This window comes from Sminthopsis crassicaudata, chromosome 2 (assembly GCF_048593235.1).
Source record: "Sminthopsis crassicaudata isolate SCR6 chromosome 2, ASM4859323v1, whole genome shotgun sequence".
In the NCBI taxonomy this organism is placed as follows: domain Eukaryota; kingdom Metazoa; phylum Chordata; class Mammalia; order Dasyuromorphia; family Dasyuridae; genus Sminthopsis; species Sminthopsis crassicaudata.
The window spans coordinates 320,859,563-320,881,798 of record NC_133618.1 but is presented as its reverse complement, the minus strand read 5'-3'; the positions used below and the strand labels follow the sequence as shown (position 1 = coordinate 320,881,798).

The window sequence follows — 22,236 nt, the reverse complement described above, 5'->3', positions numbered from 1 at the left end:
CACCACATCAGTCTGAGAGAAAAATCACAAGATTTAAGATCTATAGTAATTACAGCATATGACAGAGCTTTAAAAATCTGCAAAGCAATTCTTATATTTCTTTATATATTACTAACAACAACCTACTGAGGAAGATAGTACAATTATTATTAATGCCATTTTATAAAAGAGGAAAATGACTGGGACAATTTAAATAAATGATGACTTGCCTAGTATCACAGGCTTAACCCAAACTCAAATCTTGTTACTACTATCAAAATTCAATCCACTATTTCCCACTCCATTTCCAACAAGTTTAATTTCCCTGTCTCAAGTCTTTCTGTTCTACACAGTTGATGGAATTTTTCTATAGCACAGGTTATAAGCATGTCATTCACCTATTCAATAAACTACAGTGGCTCCCTATTGTTTTAATAGATGAACCAAAACTGTTTTGCTTTTTTTCTTTTTTTTTTTAACCAATGACCTTTTTTTTTAATCTGAATACACACACACACACACACACACACACACACACACACACACACACACACACACACACACAGGAACCACGTCATATGCACAGCAGAATTCAAAAATTAAAAGAAATTTTGATTCACATTTTATATCACTTTCAAGTATGAATTTTCAAGAATAAATTCTATACATTACTTTCAAAATTATCCAACTGGCCTGTGCTTTCTTCTCTGTGTCTTTCTGTTCTCTCCTGTACATTTTATTTTTTTATTTGAATTTGCATTTAATTGAATTTGCATTAGTAATTTATTACTCATATAGCTCTATTCAGCCCAAAATGTCATTTTAAAGTGCTCCTAGTAAGTCATTTATTAAATGCTTACTATATGCTGGCCACTGTTCTAAATGCAAAAATCATAGCCCTTGCCCTCAAGGAGCTTCCATTCTTTTGGGAGAATAAAGTAAACAACTAGGTAGAGACAAGAGAGAGTGGATGAAAAGTAATCTCAGAAGAATGAAATGGGAAAAACCTTCTAGATTAAATGAAATTTCAACTGAGTCTTAAAAGGAAAAGTTCAAGGAAACAAACATAAATAAGTAAACTATCTCAGGTGTGAGGGAAAGCTAGTGCAAAGGCACAGAGACAGCCAATGTCTTCTGTACATTTTAAAGAATGTTTCAATGCCATCAATAGGATGATTTCAAAGAGGCCTGGAGAGACTTAAATGAACTAATGCTAAGTGAAACGGAACAGAACCAGGAGATCATTATACATGACAACAGGAAGACAATACAATGATCAGTAATGAAGAAAGCCATGTACGCCCAGAGAGAGAGGAGTATGGGAACTAAGTATGGGCCACAACATAGTATTTTCACTCTTTTTGTTTTCCTAATCAGGTTTTTTTTTTCTTTCTAGATCTGATGTTTCTTGTGCAGCAAGATAACTGCATATATATATATATGTATGTATATATATATATATATACACACACATACATATATATTGGATTTAACATATATTTTAACATGTATTGGACTACCTGCCATCTAGGGGAGCTGGTGACAGGAAGGATTTAAAATTTGGAACAAAAGATTTTGCAAGGGTCGATATTGAAAAAATTACCCATGCATGTGTTTTGTAAATAAAAAGCCATAATAAACAAAACAAACAAATAAATCTAATTACCAAAAAAAAAAAAAAAAAAAGTTTCAAAGTCCTTTTTTTTTTTTTTTTTTTTTTTGATATCACTATTGCTAACCTCTTCTTCCTTCTGACCTCACTACCAATTAAGAATTTGAGGGGCATGGGGGAGAGAGAATATTCTTCTAAGACATAAACATAGTTAAAACAAAATGAATATATGCAGTAACCATGTTGAAAAATGTATTTTCTCTAAAAAAGTCAATTTCTCTAACTCGTATGTCTATCACCTTCTCTTCTGTCAGGAAATGGGTAAAACACTTCACTACAGGTCTTCTAGAGATTGTTATACTATGATAATATTCCAGTATATTCATATATGACATTGGTTATTCTCTAATTGTTTAAGAGGCAATTCAAGTTACTTCCTTAGATTCTAGTTCTTTGTTTTTATTTTCCCTTACCTTCCTGTTGATTTATCTTCTTCAGGATCAAGAAATCCATTTTGCTAGTAACAATCCCTTCCTCAATATTACCCACTTATTTAACTCCCTATCACTGTTCCCCCCACTCTGTTATCTGATATATTCTACATTAAAATGTTGTGATATGTATGTATGTGCATTCAACCACTACTTGTTCATTTCACATAAGAGGAAGGAATATTTGGCCCCCACTCTTCCCACTCACTCCCTTTTTTGTTGGCATATTCTCACATGAAAACTAGCAAGCCGCACTACCTTTTTCTCCTTTATACAATATTTTATTCTTTTTACTCTCCCTTCTCCTATTCCAATTTAAGTATTCAGAACAAAATCAATTTACTCCTGTAGACTTGTTTTTCTTGTTATCTCAATACCCTTTTAAGATATTAAGTTTCTGAAGGGATAGTTATTTCTTCACTCCATAAGAATTGCAGCACTATATCATCATATAACTCCTTTCAAATGTTCCAATTTATCTTTCTACGGTTCTCTAAAATCTTGCTTGTATTTCAAAGTTTCTTACTGAATGCTTAAATATTCATCAGAAATGCTTGAAAAATCTTCTATTTCACTAAAAATACACTTTGTTCCCTGTAATACTATATTCAGCCTCAGAGGTCAAATCATTTTAGGCAGAAGCTGCTAGGTTTCATTTAGGTCTGACTGCAGTTCTCTGGTACTTAAAGACAACTTCTTTCTGGATACCTTTCTGGATAGTTGTTTTTTGGCAGAAAACTCTGGATTTTAGGTATGACATTCCTGGCACCTTCTTTTGAGGTTCTTTTCTCAGAAAGTAATCAACAGATTATTTCTATATTGTTAGCCTCAGTTTTTAATAGATCTGTGCACTTAAAAGTGTATTTTTTTGAAATACGATGTTCAAGTTGGTTTTTTTAATCATGGCAGTCAGGGAGTCCACTAGAATCTTAAATTATTTCTGTTTAACCTGTTTCTCAAGTCAATTTTTTTTATATTAGGCATTTTATATTTCCTTCTATTTTTTCCACCTTTTAATTTAGTTTTAATATTTCTTGCTCTTTTAGAGTGTTAGCTATTGATTTGGTCTATTCTAGTTTTTATAAAATAATTCATTTTGTAGTTTTCACTTCTGTTTTAAAATGCATGGTCTCTAATTCCTTCCCCTTCATTCCTTTTTTAATCTCTTACTTCATTTCTGTAGAGCCTTAAATACAAATTTTTTTTTCCTTTGAGTATCTGCTTAAAGTTGTAATTATCTGGTCCTTCTTTTAAAGAAACTTACATAAACAACAATTTTTGATGCTGGTCAGTGTTTCTTTGATTTACTCATCTCTTATCTTTAAATTCTGAATAGAGACCCTAGGCCAGAGCTAGCCTATACCTTGTTGCAATTTTGGAAAAGGTGACTGGTACAGTCTAATCTTATACTGAATCACATGAGTTCTCTATTTCCCAGGATTAATATTTCTGGATCTTTGAAATACCAAGTACTGACTGCATATTCAGTTTTCTCTATTATCCAAGGACAGAGTATTAAGGCTCTCAGAATTCCTGAGCCTATGTTTTCCCAGGATTATGGTATCTTGCTGTTGGATGTCTACTACTACTCCTCAAGGCTTCCAAGCTCCCACCCAAAGGCTTTTTAAAGAACAATGCTCTTCTCATGCTGCCTCCAGACACAATGCCTTGAAAATTGTTTCTGGTCATACCAGGATTCTACTCTGCACTGATGTTGGCTTTGTTAATACTGTTCTTTCCTATTACCATCAGACTTCTGGATGAATTGTGCAGTCTGAAATTTGGAAGAAGTAATTTAATATAAATTCTCATTTGATATTTTAATCTTTATTTGGCCTGGTATAAACTTCAGGGTTTTGTTGCAGTAGATATCCCACTGTGATAGCTAAAGGATCTGGCTCTCATTCAGACAGTTATTTTGGTAAGAAGTATGTATTTTTGGAATTTTACTCTACATTACTCCCTCTTCTGTACTTTCTTGTTGTTCTTCATACATGAACTTCAAGTCCCATTCTGCCTATCTTTTCAATAGCTAGCTTTCATGCTTTGGATATATTCTTTGCTCAGCTTTTTAGAATCCTTTGTTTCCTTCAAAATTCCACTTATTAGCTATTACATAATGTCTTTTCCAGATTTCCTTAGCTGAAAATGCTCTCCCCTTCCAATTATCTTGTATTCATTTTACATACAATTTTTATGAATTTATATGTATGTATTTGCTGTCTTCTCTAGGACAAGGCTTGATACATATTTGTCTTTGTTTGCTAGCACCTAGCCCAGAATTTGAGAAAAATCAGGGCTCAATAAATGTTTGTTGAATAAGCCGCAATTTCTGATAAGCAATTTTGAGATTTTCTCTAATAATTTGGGAATCTGGCTATAATAATCTTCTTGTTCTAAATGAAATTCAGTAAAAATTCAAACACCAAAAAAAAAAAAAAAAAAAAAAAAGGAAATTAAGAAATTAAGGTAATTCACTTCCTGAAGACTGAAGGAGATATGTAATTAAAAAATAGAATATGATGAGGATTTCTCAATTACGAATGTTTTGGCAAGTGAGAGCATCTTAAGGGAAAAACATCAACTGTGACAATAAATTGAGTAATCTGATTCCAGACACAGAAAGTGATTTAAAACTCAGTGTTTTACTCAATAATAAAGTTCTACTTTGAACCTGAAACTAAATAAGAAGCAATGAAATCAATATTATACTCCCTACTTGATATCAGTACACACTAACTTCAGATCTTTTCCTTTAGCCAATTTTTTCTCTTTCACATAATAACAAAATATACAAAGTAAGGTAGTGTGTTCAAGATTTGGGAGACAAAGTAACACAAAATATATACCATCATTATAAGGTGGCCAGCTATTTGTTAGAAATTTATCCTATAAAAACAGGCTTTTAAGAAAACCTTCATAAGTACAATGATTAAATTACAAAGGATTTAGTACCATGAGTTACTCCTCCAGCTACCCTTCCCCAAAAAAGAAATTTATCCTCTCCCCAAATGAAAAAAGTACAACATTCTAAAATATCCTAAAAGAAATCATTTTTTAAAGTTTTAGAGGAGAACAGTCAAAATGGTAAAGGCAGGAAACTTTCCCAAATTTCCCTTTAAACAACTAAACATCTTAAAACAAATCTGGAGCAGCAGAACCAACAAAAGGAAGGAATGAAACAATTTTCCAGCCCAAGACAATTTAAAAGGTTGGTAGAAAAGGTTTGATTCAATGGGGTAAGACTTCAGCAAAGTCCAATGCAAATCATATCCCAGCAAGCCAATAGGAGGCCTTAGGATCACTGAATAGGCAGCACTGGTTTCCAGAGCTCTCACTCCACAGACAGTTAAGGGATTAGACAAATGGTCAAAAGGAGATTACAGAAGACCTTTTACTAGCAATGAATGCAGGACTGCTGTATTCATCATATGGATCACAATTCCAGGTAGATAATAAGAGTGCTCATGGTCCTCACAGGCTGGAGCACAGAGCAGGAACTAAGCAAGAACATCCCTCTTTAAATAATACCACCTTGTAAGAACTAAAAATTCACAAAGCCTCAAAACTAGCTCTGAAAACAGCTGCACCAAAAACCCTGAAGATTGGGACAGTGTCCCCTCCACATCTCCGGAACAGAATCTAACTTAACTTTATGTTGGCTTTATGAGCCAACAAGAGAAAAAAAGAACATAACTAACCACAAACAGTTATTGAGAAGAAAGATCAAAAGACAAACTCAGAAGACAATAAAGTCAAAATTGCTATAAGACAAAGCTTTCAAGGAAAAATATGAATTGGCTCAAAAAAATCCCTGGAAGAACTCAAAAAAGAATTTTACAAATCAAATAAGAGAAGTATTCTGGGGAAGGGGAAGTTGGGGGGAGGAGAGAGGGAGAGATGGTAAAGGGGAAATGAGAGTGATACTAGAAAATCATGAAAAAAGAGTCAACAGTTTGGGAAAGGATAGAAGGAAAGGAGGGAGGAAGGGAGAGAGGGAAGAAGGAAGAGAGAAATGGTGGGAAGAAGAGAGAGGAGGAAGGGAAGAAAGAAAGAAGGGAGAGAAATAGGGAAGGAGGGAGAGAAATAGGGAAGGAGGGAGAGAAGAAATAACAACTTTTTAAAAACCCAGAATAGGCTAAATGGTAAAAGAGGCACAACTATCCAATGAAGAAAAGAATGCCTTTAAAAGCAGAACTGGCCAAATGGAAAAAAAGATGTACAAAAATACACTAAAGAAAGTACTTAAAAATTAAGCATAAAATACTTAAAAATTGGGGTAGCTAGGTCAGGGGGACCTGAGTTCAAATCTGACCTCTGACCTATCACTTCCTAGCTTTGTGACCCTGAGTAAGTCACTTAACCCAAATTGCCTCAGCCCACCCCTCCCCCCCAAAAAACCCACTAAAATATTTAAAAATTAAGTTTGTGTAAAAGGAAGCTAATGACTTCATGAGATACTCCATGAGAAACTAAACATAAGTTTCCTGATCTGTAAAACGAGGGCTTTGGATGATCCTACCATCTTATACAAGTATAGGCATCTATCTACAGCTTTTATCTTTCAAATAAGTAGCTTTATACTTCTAACACTTAAAACCTGTGCAAACATGAATTTTTATACCTTCTCTAAACCTTGATGTTTTCATATGAAAAATTGGTATAATACCTGTAGTTCTTATTTCTATGTATAACTGTGAAACTTGATGTTTATAAAGTGCTGGTTTGCAAATTTTAAAGTGTTATATAAATGAAACTTTTTAATAATAAAGGAGAATTTTTTTTTGGGGGGGGAACTGCTTCCATAAATATAGACGTCAGCATAAAATCAGAATATAATAGATTTAATATTCAAAACAGAAAAAACATATAAGGAAGAAATAGATTTTTAGTGGACTGCTGAATATAAACACTGCTAATTGTGATTTTGTTGACATGTGAGTTAGTGTTTCTTAATTCACATGCATACCAGTGCTTTCTTTCACCTCCTGTACCATTCATACTTCTAAGAAATACATAAGTCAAAAGCAAATCAAAATGTTCCAAGTTATTAACATAACTTTATTGAATAAAAGACTCTAGTAAGCCACCATAATTCCCATCTATTATAGAAAAATTCAAATAAATAACTGGGGTACAAGAAAACGGACTGGCGAGAAAAGCCTTTGAGCTGGAATCAAAATTAGCCTCAACTACTTATGATAAAATGAGGATTCTTATTTAGAAAAACAACATATATTAAATATAGCTTTTTATATTCCTTTTTGTAAACTATAATACCTTTAGATAAGGTGCTTACAAATGTTCATTAGAATAACTTCCCTCAAAAAAATGAAAAATTTTTGAATCCCCACATATATATCAAGCCCAAAAAAGTAAAAAAGTATTAAGTTACATCAAATTGAAACAATTCCCAAAATTTAGAAAATACTATAATTTTTGTAAAAACTAGCCTTTGTGAGATACTCTGTATCCAACAAGCAAAGTAGATACTTACCTGTTCAGCTACAATAGCCTGTAATTTTTGAACTTCTATCTGTAAAGCTTTGTTTTGATCCTTTAGAATCTGAAAGAATTTAGGTTCTCATTAATAACCTATCAAAATGTTATCACTTCAGAAGTACCTAGGCAATTCCAATAGCACAGATAAAATTAGGCGTCTTGCTAATTGCCCCATATGACCTTGAACATTCACTTAATCTCTAAATGTGTTAAACAATTGCTCAGGATTTATATATCAGATTATAAACTGGCTGCAATCTGCAGGTGGAAGAAAGTCCCATACACTGCTGAAGGCAGAGACTTTACTTAAAAAAAAAGTAAAGAATCCTACCAATTACAATATTTTGAATACTCCAAGTAATTGGCTTATAATAATTGTCTTTATTTTTATTTCAGTGTTAACCAAAATGTAATTTGGTATTTGTCAATGTTAAGCTACAGAATATAAACCACAAATTAATTTTTTTTAATTGCCAGTTTAATCATTTCAAGTCCAAAGTAGATCTATATATATATATAGTATCTCTATATATAATAGAGACAATGGTAATGTACTGAACTTATCCAAGTCAGACTCGAAGTACTATTTTAGATGTCTGTTTGTTTATTTTTAGAGAAAGAAATAATTTCTAAAATTTTTTCAACTTTTAAATAATTATACCACATATCTTGAAATAGTTATGAAAAGCTTCACATTGGTCTTTTAATAAATCTTTTCTTACCTTAAATTCTTCCATTTTATGTGTAAGTTCATTTTGTAACTGTTCTTCAAGTGATCTTATCTGATCATCCTTAACATGAATGCTATAATACAGATAAATGGGATTAACTAAAATGTCACATGGAAATGGTTACATGATTAAAGCAATTAACATGTACATTATAAGATTTCTGGATTTATTTTGATTTAAAGCAACATAAATCTACAACTTTTATATTACAACACTGATTTTTTTTTTAAATCACCTTTTTTGCATCTTTTCTAGTTCATGTGCAGCAGCAGCCTATATTTAAAAAGAAATATAAAATCATTAACATCACAGAAATCACTCATTTTTCAACCCAAAAAAAGAAAAAGCAAGCATTCACCTTAATATTTATTCTATATTGGAACCACATTTCTAGTAACACAACTAAGAATCAAAGATACCACTGATTTATTGAATTTAATAATGGGCATGACTCTGCAAAACTAACTGCACTCCTGAAAGCATTTTTCAGACAAGATAATACCCAAACATACTTTGAAATCCTACAGATTTAACTAGAAAAAACTTCCTACAAGGATTTTCTAAGTATTAATTCCTACAAGTTATGAAATAGGGAGATAATGTTTGTCTCAAGTAGTTTACCAATGTCATAGTTGTACAGAAGTACAAAAATAGGATTCCTAGTGTTGGTGAGGTTCTCCAAATATACTTATACTCACTACAATATTTATACAAGGATCCCCAGAGCACTACAACTTTTCAGCAAAATACACAGCTACATACACTGGAAAAATGAAGTAAAGCCAAGTGTAATAGGGTATACTTTTAATCCCTGCTATTAAGGAGGCTGATTCTAGTGGACCATCTGAGTTCAGGAGTTCTAAGTTGAATAACAACCAAAACCAATTTGACAGCTTCACTCATTTAGTGAGCTCTCAGTATAAAAAGGTTACCATGTTGGGCTAAGAAAGAAAAAACTGGCCCAGGTCAGAAATGGAAATGGTCAAAGCTTTTGTGTAGATCAGCAATGGGAAATGGCCCCTGAGTACTCTATTTCCCGGCAGGGCAAGATAGGGAAATCTACTCTTTTCTTTTCTTGTCTCTATCAAGAATATTAAAAAGTTTAAAAAAAAAAAAAGTATTACAAATGGATAATGAGCTTGACAAAATTAAGGAGAAAGAATTATGTCATGATTATATTTTTTCCATATTGCTACAAAATCCCAAAAGGCTCACTCTGCTGCAAAAAAGTCATTATCTTCACCAATATACTATCTATTTAAGCTGTGAATCAGAGAACCACAGGACATCAGAATCAAAATTATAAATAACAAAAGGATATTAAGATACATGCATGAGAAAGGTGGACAATGATATGCTGCCAAAAAAAAGACTTGAATGTAAAAAATAGTGGGCAAAATATAATCAAAAAGGAAGTGGGTCAACTTGGTAATGAAGAAGAGATTAAACAGATCTTAGGAGGACACTGGTATCCCTAGTACACGTTTTTAAGAAATGGATAGATCTACAGGATATTGATTAGTCTCATATGGAATTCTAAGAAAAACCATAGAGTATCAGTATAAAAACATTAGAACAAGAAAACACATGCAAAAAAACCAAAAAATGACAAGAAGGCACTATGTTGTCCATCAACATGGGAGTAGCCCTACATAGGAGTATAACATGCTGCTTTCCTATGTCGAATCACTGTTAGGGGTTTTATTTTTCTAATATCCTGCAATTATATCACACATTATTTTTCCAAGTGTTACTTATTCAACCTATACAATTTAATATCCTTATAGGCCAAATGAAACATATATATATATATATATATATATATATATATATATATATATATATATATATATATATAAATTTTTAAAAATAGGTTAGTTACATCAACAACTTTCTATTTCAAAATAGATCACTTCATCAACTTAAGCATTTACAAAGAGGCAACTAAGGCTAAGCCATCATCACCCGTAAAACACAGGATTCCTTTTCTAGTGCAACATTGCTGGTATAAGTAATGAGTCACTACAATTAGACATTATGCCTCTTTTCTCATATAAAGAAATCAGGTCATTGCAATGAAGTAAAAATAGTTATAAAGCACTTTCTTGCTTTTTGGAACTTACCTACCAATGTATAGTTTTACCTGTTCATTTGTCAGAGCTTGCAATTTTTGCACTTCGGCTTTTAAAAAGAAATTCATGTTCTGGATAACCTAGAAAAAGGAGGGGGAAATCATGTTAGGTGATCTAGTTAACAGAGTGGTAGACATGGAGTCGAAAAGATGTGAGTTCAAATTATGATTTAGACAAATGCTGGCTATGTAATCCTGTATAAATCATTTAATCTCTGTCTGTTTCCTAAAAAGTAAAATGAAATTAGTAATATAGCATATATATCTCACAGAAATGTGAGTCTCATTTGAGATTACATACTTAAGACACTCCGTAAACCTTAAAAACACTATATAATGTTAACTATTATTATTTTAGTAAATTAAAACCCTCTTTAGATTTTATAGAATATGCTAATTAAAAAATGTGTAGCTTAAAATTCAAAGATGAGCTGGTGTTTCTCTAAATTTTAAACTTTTTTTACAGAGCACCAAGCAAATGTCTTACACCAAGACACATTTTAAGTATTTTGATGATATATTTCAAAAAGGAAAAAATTTTTGGAATTTTTTTTTCCTAGGAGGAATAAGCTTTTACTCATTAGAAGGGAATACTAAAGTCTTTTGGAAACCATTCAAATTCTTTTTGACAAGTCTTAATGATTCTATTTATCAGAAATATTTTTCTCTCAGGTGTTCTCAGAATGATAAAAGCAAAGCTATCAGCTAAATGATAAAACTGCTCTTCTGTTTTAAGAAATCCCATTTCCCAGCCTTAATACCTATATTTAACATTATGGCTATATACCATTCTACAATACCTTAAGCTCCTCTTCTTTGCTTGTTAAAAGATCGTGTTCATTTGCTAAGGAATCTTCTGTCTGTTTTATCTGTTTATCCTTTTCTGCAATCCTTTAAAAATAAATATGTCATGAGTCACAAAAAAAGTAGAGTCCTGGTAGCAGTAAATATTATCTTAATAAATCCAATACTTAAGTTTTATTTTGATATCTCATTCTTAAGGCCTTATCAGCGAAACACAAGGCCTAGTAGGATTTAAAAGGCTTTAATAAGCTTCAAATACAGGATGCTAAGTGGAACGTCATTTAAGAACCTGCCTATCTGTGATCAGAAGTCTCAGATTGAAAAAAAAAAAAAATCTGACCACCAAGAACAATTTGAAATTTTTGGCCACAAGAATTAAGCCATCCATGACAAGTTTGTGGTAGATTTGAAGGGGTTTAAACCTTTACTAGTACATAGATTATTTCACACTATGAAATGACTAAAATATGAAACTGTTATTATATTCATTTTTAGATGTGTACACTTAAATTTTTTATGACAAATCAGAAGTTATAATTTTCTTCTTTTATAACACAACCTCTAAAAAGATAACACCACAAAAATTTTAATACATTATCATTACTCAAGCTATATATATTAGGATATTCCTAACTCAACAATTAAATCAGTCTTTATGGACTAATTATAAAGGAAGAGGTTTTTTGTTTTCTAAATAATAGGAACAAAAGCAAGATGAATAGAATCCTTTCACTACTACACCAAAAGAGTTATTTCAAATCTATAAATCAAATGGGAGATGCTATGCCTGCTACAATGACTAAATGATGAACAAGCAATTATCTTTTTTTTTAAAAGAAGATATGAATTTATGAAGCCTTACACTTTATGTAATTCTTCTGCTAGAACTGAAGCCGAGGTCTAAAAACAAAACAAAACAGAATCAATAGAAATACATATTTGAAAGGAAATAGAAATGTAGTACAACAAAATCTTCAAATATGCAAAAAACTAATAAGATCCTTAAAGTAGTACGGAGGTATTAACTTGGGATATTTATTCTTGTTTGGGTTATAGATATGTAGACAATTAGATTGATAATAGACTGATAGATACATATATAGATAGACTGGCAGATGATTGCATTATAACTGATTTACCTTACAATGCTATGTATTTTATCTTACACATTTAAAAACATTCAATTTTAAAAACTCTGAGTGAAACTCAGAAACTCTTTAAGTGAAACCACAACTAAAGTACTACATTACAGTAGATTTATTATATTTGTTTAAAACTAATGGATAAGGATACAAATGATAAATAATAAGCAAGTAATCACATAAATTTCTTCCTTTACAAGAAATTATAATACTAAAATGATCTATTTTTAGAAGCCAAATAAAGAAATGTGAAATATTTAAATTTTTTATTTTAAAAAGAAATATGAAATCAAACATCAATACAATATCATTTTACAATGATATTCCCCTATCACATGAATCCTGACTGGTATTTTAAAATTTGTTACGGCTACACACAGCAAAGGGTAAGGCTTGAGACTTGTTCTCTCTTCATAACATTTGAATAAATTAGTACTTTGTTTTCTTTTTACCTTATATAACATTCTCTTACTAAAATTCAAAGTTGAAATTATAAGCTGACCACAACTTCCAAGGTTCAAAAGATAAGAGGATTTTAAGTTATGGCAATATCAGAGTTTTATAATATACTTTAAAATAATCTAGTATATAGATCAAGTATATCCACAAGAGGCAGATTGGTAGCATTTTAAAGTTAAGAAAATTCATCTTACAACTATGTTTTCACTGAATTTTAAAGAATATAAAAAAAGTTCTATATTTTGATTATATTTTTTCAAAAATTATGCTGACTTAAGAATTTTATTTAATGCAATGACCATGTTTCTGGAGAAGTGATGATGAAACATGTCTAACTTCTGATAAAGGAATGATAAACTGATAACAAAAAATAAAAAGCACACTTTTTTGGGGATTTATTTTGTCTATTATGTTACATGGGTTGGTTTTCCTCTTCAATGGGATGTAAGTATATAGGGTGGCCTGGAGAGGGGAAGAAGCAAATAGTCAAGGTAAAAAATAATTTACCATGAAGGTAAGACATAAGAGGATAACAAAAAAAAAAAAAAAGGAAAAGAAAAAATGATATTTTGAGTCATTTTTACAAAGAAAAAAAAGTAGAGAAGAAGGCAAAGGCCTACAAGTCAGCTTGGAATGTTATGCTGAATTTATTATAATTATTTAAAATAAAAAACCAAGCTGTTATGTAATGGAAATTCCAAATTTCACATATAGCTCTCTTTTTCTTTCTAAGGGAACCTGTTATTCCCTCAATCCATTCTCTTTTCCCTTTTACAGATAAACCCTTGCCAAAAGCAATCTATCTATACATTCTCTCCTCTCATTTCTTAACCCTTTGTAATCTGTTTCTGAACCAACTAAAATACCAAAGATTTCAGTGGCAAAAATATTCCTTTCTGGAACTTCAAAATATATAGATAGATAGACCCTAAGAGAGCAATCTTACAGGAGGCATTTTCACAGGATTTCTTCTCAGAACAATGGAGAACTGTGGACATGAAGCTCCAGAGACTTTGGGGTTCAAAATATTAGGCTGTCTCTATCAGTCAGAGGACAGATGATGGTCAAGATCCTGGCAGTGATCTGACTTGCCCAGAACTTGCTCACTCAGTTTGGCTGGCCTGCTTGCTCTGAGAATGGCTGTTGGGAGGGATGACTCTGAGAGCTAAACTGGAAGCCAGTCTGGTAGTCTGGGCATGCACTATTTCCCAAAGTTCCTGTGCCTCTGCCTGCTGAGGATATTTGGCCAGCAACTGCTGGTGATAAGGAAAATAGGCCCTTCTTTATGATGACTTCTTCCCTCAGTGGGGCAGGGTAGGAAGCAGGTCTGTTGGCTTAAGGGATACTATTATTCTGAAGAATCTAGAGCTCATGGATCTGTCTCCTTTAGAATCCCAATGGAGATGATGGTTAAGATGATAGTGAAAATGTGACACGTCCAGAACTCAACTGTTACAGCAAGTTTGGCTCGAATGCCCTGTGGGTGGTAGATGGTTGACATAAAAGCAAACCATAACTATATAAATAACAGCAATAAAAGTTTGGTAAGGTAAAAGTAGCATCAAGACAAGACAAAGCAAGGAAGGATTTAAGAGCAAAAAGCAAGATGGAGTTTAATCAATTAACCATAAAGTCAAAACTGAAAACTGAAGAAAGTTAAGTCACAACAGGAATGATGACCTGAGAAAGGATTGAGAGTTAGAAACTCTCAAGTCATGAAGAAGAACAAATTTTAAGAGTAAGGCATAGAAAATAAGGCATAATCTATGAATGATAAATTGTGTTCAGATAAAGAAAATTCATTCTGTGATCTAGTAAATGGAACACTGGGACAATGAGGATGAGATGATTTTTTGGCAGTTACAATTACTAAAAATAAGAGATGTTAACATAACTTCATTTGGTTTTAAACCATAAAATTGGTTTTTTTTGTAGAACACTCAAATATCTACATTAACTACTTTAACTAAATGACCAAAAGAATTTTTAGCTGTTAATAGCCTTCAAATATTTGATTAATGCCAAACAGGAAGACAACATTATTACCTGGGCTGCCATCTCAGTATGAAATTGCTGAATCTGAGCTTTCAAAGCCTCATTTTGCTCCAGAAGATCCTTTCACATGCACGCACACACACGCACATGCACACACACACACGCCCCACAAAAAAACAACAACAAAAAAAAAAAACCATGAAGATAAAGTATGTGTATCCATATTGAAAAAAGAGCATTGGTTAATAATAATAGGTAATTAATCTTTAAAACTATTTTTTAAATAAAAAAAGATTATTTTCAAGCCTGGAGATTGGTAGTTGAACAATCTCTAACTGATAAAACACAAGGTTGCACTGTTACTAGTAAAGTGAAATATATAACTTCAAGCTAAAGCCCTCCATTCCATAATGAAGTTTCCCAAATTTAAGCATACCACCAAGATTGTCCTATTTAATAAACATTTCATCACTTATTTTACAAGTAATTTAACACCACCCAGCACTGCTTTCTCCAAAAAGAATAAAAAACAAATGTGATACCTGTGCTTGCATTTGAAGAGAATCTTCTTTTTTAACCCTCTTTTGTTCAGATTCCATTAGTTGCATTAATCTTTTTTCCAGCTGCTGTTTTGATACCAAGGTATCTGTAAGCTTACTATGCAGGCCCTGGACTTCATTCTCCTTGGCCACATATTTATTCTGTAAATCTGCAACACACAATATTTTAAATATTTTTATTTTAATAATATTTTCCCAATGTTATGCAAAGATAATTTTTAGCATTCATTTTTATAAAATTCTGAGTTCCAAATTTTTCTCCTTCCCTACCAGTAAACAATTTGATATAGGTTATATATGTGCAATTACATAAAACTTGTTTCCGTATTAATCATACTTGGGAAGAAACAGACCAAAAGAATAAAAACATGAAAATAAGAAAGAAAGCAAAAATAGTGTTCTTTGATCAGCATTAAGTATTCATAAGTTCTTTCTCTGGATGTGGACCAGCATTTTCTAATATAAATCTTTTTTAAGTGTCTTAGATCACTGTATTGTTGAGAAAAGCTAAATCATTCATTGCTGATCATCACATGATATTGCTGTTCTGTATACAATGTTCTCCTGGTTCTGCTCATTTCATTTTTCATCAGTTCTTTTCAGTCTTTCTAGGTTTTTCTGAATGCATTCTGTTCATCATTTCTTATTGCACAATAGTATTTTATTACATTCATATACCATAGTTTTTTCAGCCATTTTATAATTAATAAGCATTACCTCAATTTCTATTTTATGCCACCACAAAAATATTCGCATATGTAGGTCCTTTTCCCATTTTGTTTCAAGTATTTTTAAAGGACTACGTATGGTAGCAGTTATACAATATATATATTTTTTTATCTAGCTACTTAGAGTGAGCTCAATGACTTGGAAGTTTTAGTCTACTTTTATAATTCCATCAGTGCAGGCAAACCTTCCATGATAGAAACTTCCTCTCCCAACATAAATCAACTTATCTGTAACTTATAGTCTTCTAGAGAGATAACTGGAGCAACAAGAGGTTAAATGACTTGATAACGGTCAAACAGCCAGTACAAGTCAATATTTGAACCCAAGTCTTCCTGATACTTTCATCCACTACACCATTAATAAATGTTTAAAATTAATTTGTTGAATCTCATTTTTAAAAAAAAATAACCTTCACTTCCCAAGAATTACCTTAATTTGTTATTAAATTAGGCTCCTTGTGGTCCTACAAATTAGTTAAATGTTAAAAGCTAGAAACAACAACAGAAAACTATTATTATTTTTTTAAAGTGGTAGATATAAATTTTCTCTCTATAACATGTCTTCTGTATTTTTTCTCCTCTTCACTCTCTCAGCACCTGATTCATAGTTGGCCCTTTAAAAATTCTGGTTGATTGATTAGATTCTAATTTTTATCACCTAGAAGAGTATCATTTACAAACTCATTCTCTCTCTGCAATCAATCATTTACAATGTTAAACATGTGACACTCAAGCCACAAACCAGCCCAAACTAGATTAAAATGTAACTGGGGAATAATTAACAAAATAATAAAAACATGATATACTGTTGATATGGTTTTCTAACTCAATTATGTGATCTGAAAAGATCTTCATGTTTGGATTAGTGGTTCTTGTTTCTACTTGAGTTTGATACTACTGATTTACAACACTATTCAAGAAAGCTTCTTATGACCTGTTTTTATTATACTTCATTTCTATTACATCAAACATATAAATTTTGAATTCCTAAATGTACTAGTCAAGGTCCTCCATCATCTTTCACCAGTCCAACTTTCCACAATTCTCTTATAACATTCTTTCTCCAGTCAAACCACATACAATCCTTTTTCTTGTCTTTTCTAGCCTTTGCTTCCATCATCCCATGACTGAAAAAGACATTTCCTTGTCCCTAAGCATTCCGTTTCACCTAAGTTCCTTTTCTTCCTCTAAGACCCATCTCAAGGGCACACATCTCCAAGAACCCTTCCATGATTACACCATCACCCCTTAGGTTACAATACAGAAAGTAATCTCAATTCAATCCAACATTTATTATCAACATACTATGTGAAAGGATATAAAAATTTAAAATCAAATAGTGTCTGTACTTAAGGAATAGTGCACAACATGTGCAAAGTTAAGTTAATATAATTTGAGGGAAAAAAAACACTAAGCACTGAGAAATGATAAGGAATATTTTACACTGTTAAGTGATATCTAATTTAATACATGAAGGAAGCTAATTATTCGAAGACAGGTATGAAAAGAAATTATGTTTCAGGCCTACAAAGCAACTAGTGCAAAAGCATAGAAATGGGAATATAGTTTGAAGAATAGCTGGAAAATTAAGTTTGAGTCAGAGTGGAGATTCAAACTCCAGACTGAATAATTTTATTTATCCAAGATCCAATAAGGTTCTTGAATAAAAGAACATAGTGTCTCTCAGCCCCCTGAGAATACCTTTCTTTCATTTTTGCTTTGCATTCTCAAAACCTACATTCAGAATTCCAGTACTTAGTTAGCATATAGCATAGCCAAAAAATAAACTTAGAGAAAAAAAGGCAAGAGCCTGAATTGTATGATTATGTGAGTGTAGAGAAGATGCTATATAAAGAATACCTTCATAATCTCTCACAATATCTAATAATTCACTGTTAAGATGGTTAACAGAGTTAATATGAGTTATTAACATGGTTAATAATAACATGATTAACAGGGAAGATGGGCTGATAAAACCTAGGATGACACCTTTCTATCTTCCCTCAATTACTAGTGCCTTTCCCTCCAGATCACAGAATTTAAAGGTATATAAGACCCCAGCAGCCATCATACCATGCCACCTTTCTAAAGAAAAAGTACACACTAAATCATTTCTAAGGCAGGAAACAAAAGTCTACTGATGGAGTTGAATCATGAATGAGGAAGCATAACAAAATTGAACACAGCAATAACAGATAAGGAATGAAGAGGAAAAGCATTCCAGGCATGAAAGACAGCTTATGCAAAAGCACCAACACAGGAATGTTAGGTACAAGGAATTGCAAGTAGATCAGTTTGGCTTGAATATGCAGGAAGAATAAAGTGAAATAAGTCTAAAACGACAGACTAGAGTATGAAGGGCTTTAACAGTTCAGCTGCAAAACCTTGAGAGATGCCATGCTCAGAATGCAAAAGACATATCTACCTATCACAGGCTCCTTGTTTGACTCAATATTATTTTTTAAAAAGAGGAGTCACACCTTTTAGAGTATGGAAAGGCAATATCTATAAGTTATTTCTCCACTACTTTAAACAAGTATGCTTAATAGTGCTAGTTGAAATTATTTAAATCTAAACACAGTATTCTAAGAGGTAAAAGAAAATCGAGATATTTTGGCATACTCAAAAAAATCTTCCTTTTCTGTTCCATTCAAAAAAGTCATAATAAAATCAAAAGATATAAAAGATTTAAAACCTCAATTCTCTGTCCCATGGTCTCTGAATAATCCCTTTTCACAGGGCACTAGATTTATCAAAGAAAATGAGGGAATAACATAGTATCTCCTTGTATCTCAAAGAAAGAAAGAGTCAGAAGCAAAGGGAAACAAAAGAAAAAAGTTACACTTACAAAAATGAATATTCAAATATAGATATTCTAATGTTATATCTAATATAACTTTTAATAAGGAAAATCAGAGAACTTCCAGAAAAAAATACAGTCTTACAAAGGAAACATCAAAACTAATTTCTTTAAAATTAATGATCATTCTCAAACCAAACAAAAACATTAAAACTATCCACATGAAATTATTATTATTCCTTAAAAGTTAATGCAGAGTTAGGGATTCATTAAAAATTTTACATGAGTAATTCTTCTGCCCACCTTGTGCTGCTTCATGCTCCGATGTTCTTTTCCTGATATAGCTTTGGACTTCTTCCCACCTTCTCTCAGCTTCTTGTAGTTGAACCTTAAGGTTTTAAAAGAAAGGAAAGAGCAGAAAAGCTTTCAGCAGACTAACATCACATATTAGGTAGTAAATGATCTCTCTCAACTTATGTTGCCAAAATCCTCTTTTGCATATTTTCTTTTCTCAAACTGCAAATTTGCAAAACCTGGTAATGATACATGAACAGGATAAACAATTTAGTGATTATTTCAAACATATGAACTCTCAAAACTGTTAGATCCTGAGATGCCTATTACAATAATTGAACCAAAAGGTAGGCCTTATTTTCATTACCTCTTTTTAGGATAGGCCTGCACCTTATTAATAAATCTTACATTGTAAATATCCAAAAGCTTAAGCGAAATGACTTTATATTAATAAATATTTATCAGCAGTGATTGAAAAAAGTAGACCACAGCAACTATAATTTTTAATGTTATTCATCCATATACCATATTCCAAAAAATATAATGGACTACTACAACATAAATAATGCTGTAATGCCACCAGCCAAACCAATGTGGAATAAAGGCTAACCAAAAAAGTTAACTCTTTTTTTCCCCCAACATAGAAAAATATTAAAATATTGAGAAATGAGATAGTTATACTCTGTCCTATATGTTCCATTTATCTCTCTGCCAAATTAACACCTTCTGTAACTGGTAACAAGAGATAATGATTGCTGTTGCAATAGTCTGTTTATCATTTTAACAGACACCTGTGAAAAAGCAACAATGTCACTACATAAATATTAAAATCACAACATATCAATAATAGCACTTCTACAGTATTAGAAGTTTTGAAAACTGTTTTTACATATGCTATCTTAATTCAACTTTATAATAGCAGTAATTCCTATTTTACAGAAGAGGAAATTAAGGCTCAGATGTAAAGAGTTTTGCTTAAAATCATAAGGCATGCAATAGAAATAGTGTTTGCACTAAGTTCAGCACTGTCCATGACAATGTATGGCCATTTTTTTGTCAAAATTCTCATTTCCCTATAGCCATGTCACCTCAGAGAACAGAAATTCTATTAAGATTCACACTATATTCCTTTAACCTAACCTAAATTTACATTTAGGTTATCATTCACTGTGATGCTCTTCTAAAATTAACAGGTTTACACAAGGGTATAGAACATCTCTGAAAAATGTGTAAGTCACCTTCAACTGAGCAACTGCTTGCTCGGCATTCTTCTTCTGAATTTCCTCCTGCTGCAACTTTCCTGTTTTCTCTTTCAGTTCATTCACCAATCTTGTACAATCCTGGCGGAGCTTGTTCAATTCAGAAGACTGCCTGAAAATAAGAACTGAATTAATTAAATTGCTACAACAAGCATATGAAATATGCAAAATTTAGGATATTCTTAAGTAGACACACACACAAAAAATAAGTAACTCACTCCAAGTTTTCTTTTTCTATCTCTAAATGTAACTATTAATGAGGTTTAGTGAGATTTCATTATCCTTTTTAAAAAACAATCAAAATTATAGCCAAATTCAGATATAATTTTTAAAAGTCAGATATAATTTTTTAAAATAATGTGAGGTTCTAATTTTTACATCATGAAAAGTAGATATTATTCATCTTAGCAGTCTCTATGACTCCTTCAAAAGAGAAGACACAAGAATATCTTCTAAAATTTATCCCTTTGAAATTTTATAGTAATCAGAATTTTGTCTTATAACAGTTGGAGCTTCCATACAAATTTGACTGTTTTAACTCCACGTTAATATGAAGATGGTATCATGTACTTATGTACTTATGAATATAACTTCGGTTAACCTTGCTTTCAAAGGTTTAAAGAGACTTCAGTTTAATTCATCCCTACTTTATGTGAAGTTTATATTTTAATTCCCCCCCCCCCAGGCTGGGTTAAGTGACTTGCCCAGGGTCACACAGCTAGGAAGTATTAAATGTCTGAGACCAGATTTGAACTCTTGTCCTCCTGAATTCAAGGCTGGTGCTCTATCCACTACGCCATCTAGCTGCCCCTATATTTTAATTTTTTTTTTAAATGTGTGGGATAAGGTTTACTATCTTATTTAACAAGGGAGCATAGGATATGTGGAATATAGGAGTGGATGTGGTCTAATAAAAAAAACTATTGTTGAATAGTTGAAATAGAATCAACTGATTCTCAAGGGGACAGAGAACAAATGGAGTTTACTGAATTGGGGGAAAGAAAAGGGGAGATTTATGTGATCAGACCTGCAATTTCAGTGATAGCTGAATGGAGGATAAATTAGAATGGGAAATAACTTAAGGCAGGCAGACTGACCAGAAGATTATTAAAATAATCAGGGGTGAAATAATGAGGGTCTGCATTAGAATGGTGGCAGTGTCAGAAAAAAGAAGGCATATTTGAGAAATGGTACAAAGGTGAAATCAACAAGCCTTGGCAACCTATTGTATATAGGGGAGAGGAAGAGTCCTCGAGGAGTTTGAGAGATAATAAATAGGGAGCCCAAGAATGCACATAAATTATAAGTGTAAGAGACAGGGAGGATAGCATTGCTCTCTATAAAATAAAGGAAAATAGGGAGGGGACGCAGCAGTTTACAGTGAAAAATAATGAATTCTGTTTTTGGATGTGTTTAGTTTTAAGAAGTCTACTGGACATCCAATTCAAGAAATATATATTCTAGCCTTCCCTTCTCTCTATGTATTAGCCAGTCTCCTCTTTTCCCCATCTTGACCTCTTACTCAACCAGCTCAATTCTACCATGACCTTTTGAGGGAGTTCTTGAAGGGTGGAGAGATTGGACATAGTATGGAAGAATAAAATTTGGAAAGGGAAGGAAGATGATGAGGAACAAAGGAAATAGATTATGGTCAAATAAAGAGATTTCTGAATTCACAAATACAGCATTTGTGGGTAATAGCAAGTTCCTTTCTGTGAATGACATGGGAAAGAAGGAACAAGTCATGAG

At 32.1% G+C, this 22,236-nt stretch overlaps 1 protein-coding gene across 6 annotated transcripts in view; it reads right to left on the bottom strand.

Moving 5' to 3' along the window:
• KTN1 (kinectin 1) overlaps positions 1-22,236 on the bottom strand; it is a 136,168-nt gene that overhangs the window by 52,762 nt on the left and 61,170 nt on the right. For all 6 annotated transcript variants that reach the window (XR_012486485.1, XM_074290202.1, XM_074290204.1 and 3 more), the window contains exons 9-18: positions 20,467-20,599; positions 19,238-19,322; positions 15,389-15,555; positions 14,898-14,966; positions 12,113-12,150; positions 11,247-11,337; positions 10,459-10,527; positions 8,551-8,588; positions 8,307-8,388; positions 7,580-7,648 (exon numbers count right to left, since the gene is read on the bottom strand). Coding sequence is in view for 5 of the 6 variants with exons in the window: in XM_074290202.1 (XP_074146303.1) it covers positions 7,580-7,648; positions 8,307-8,388; positions 8,551-8,588; positions 10,459-10,527; positions 11,247-11,337; positions 12,113-12,150; positions 14,898-14,966; positions 15,389-15,555; positions 19,238-19,322; positions 20,467-20,599 (841 nt within the window). In the remaining variant the exon portion in view is untranslated. The remainder of the gene's footprint in view (positions 1-7,579; positions 7,649-8,306; positions 8,389-8,550; positions 8,589-10,458; positions 10,528-11,246; positions 11,338-12,112; positions 12,151-14,897; positions 14,967-15,388; positions 15,556-19,237; positions 19,323-20,466; positions 20,600-22,236) is intronic.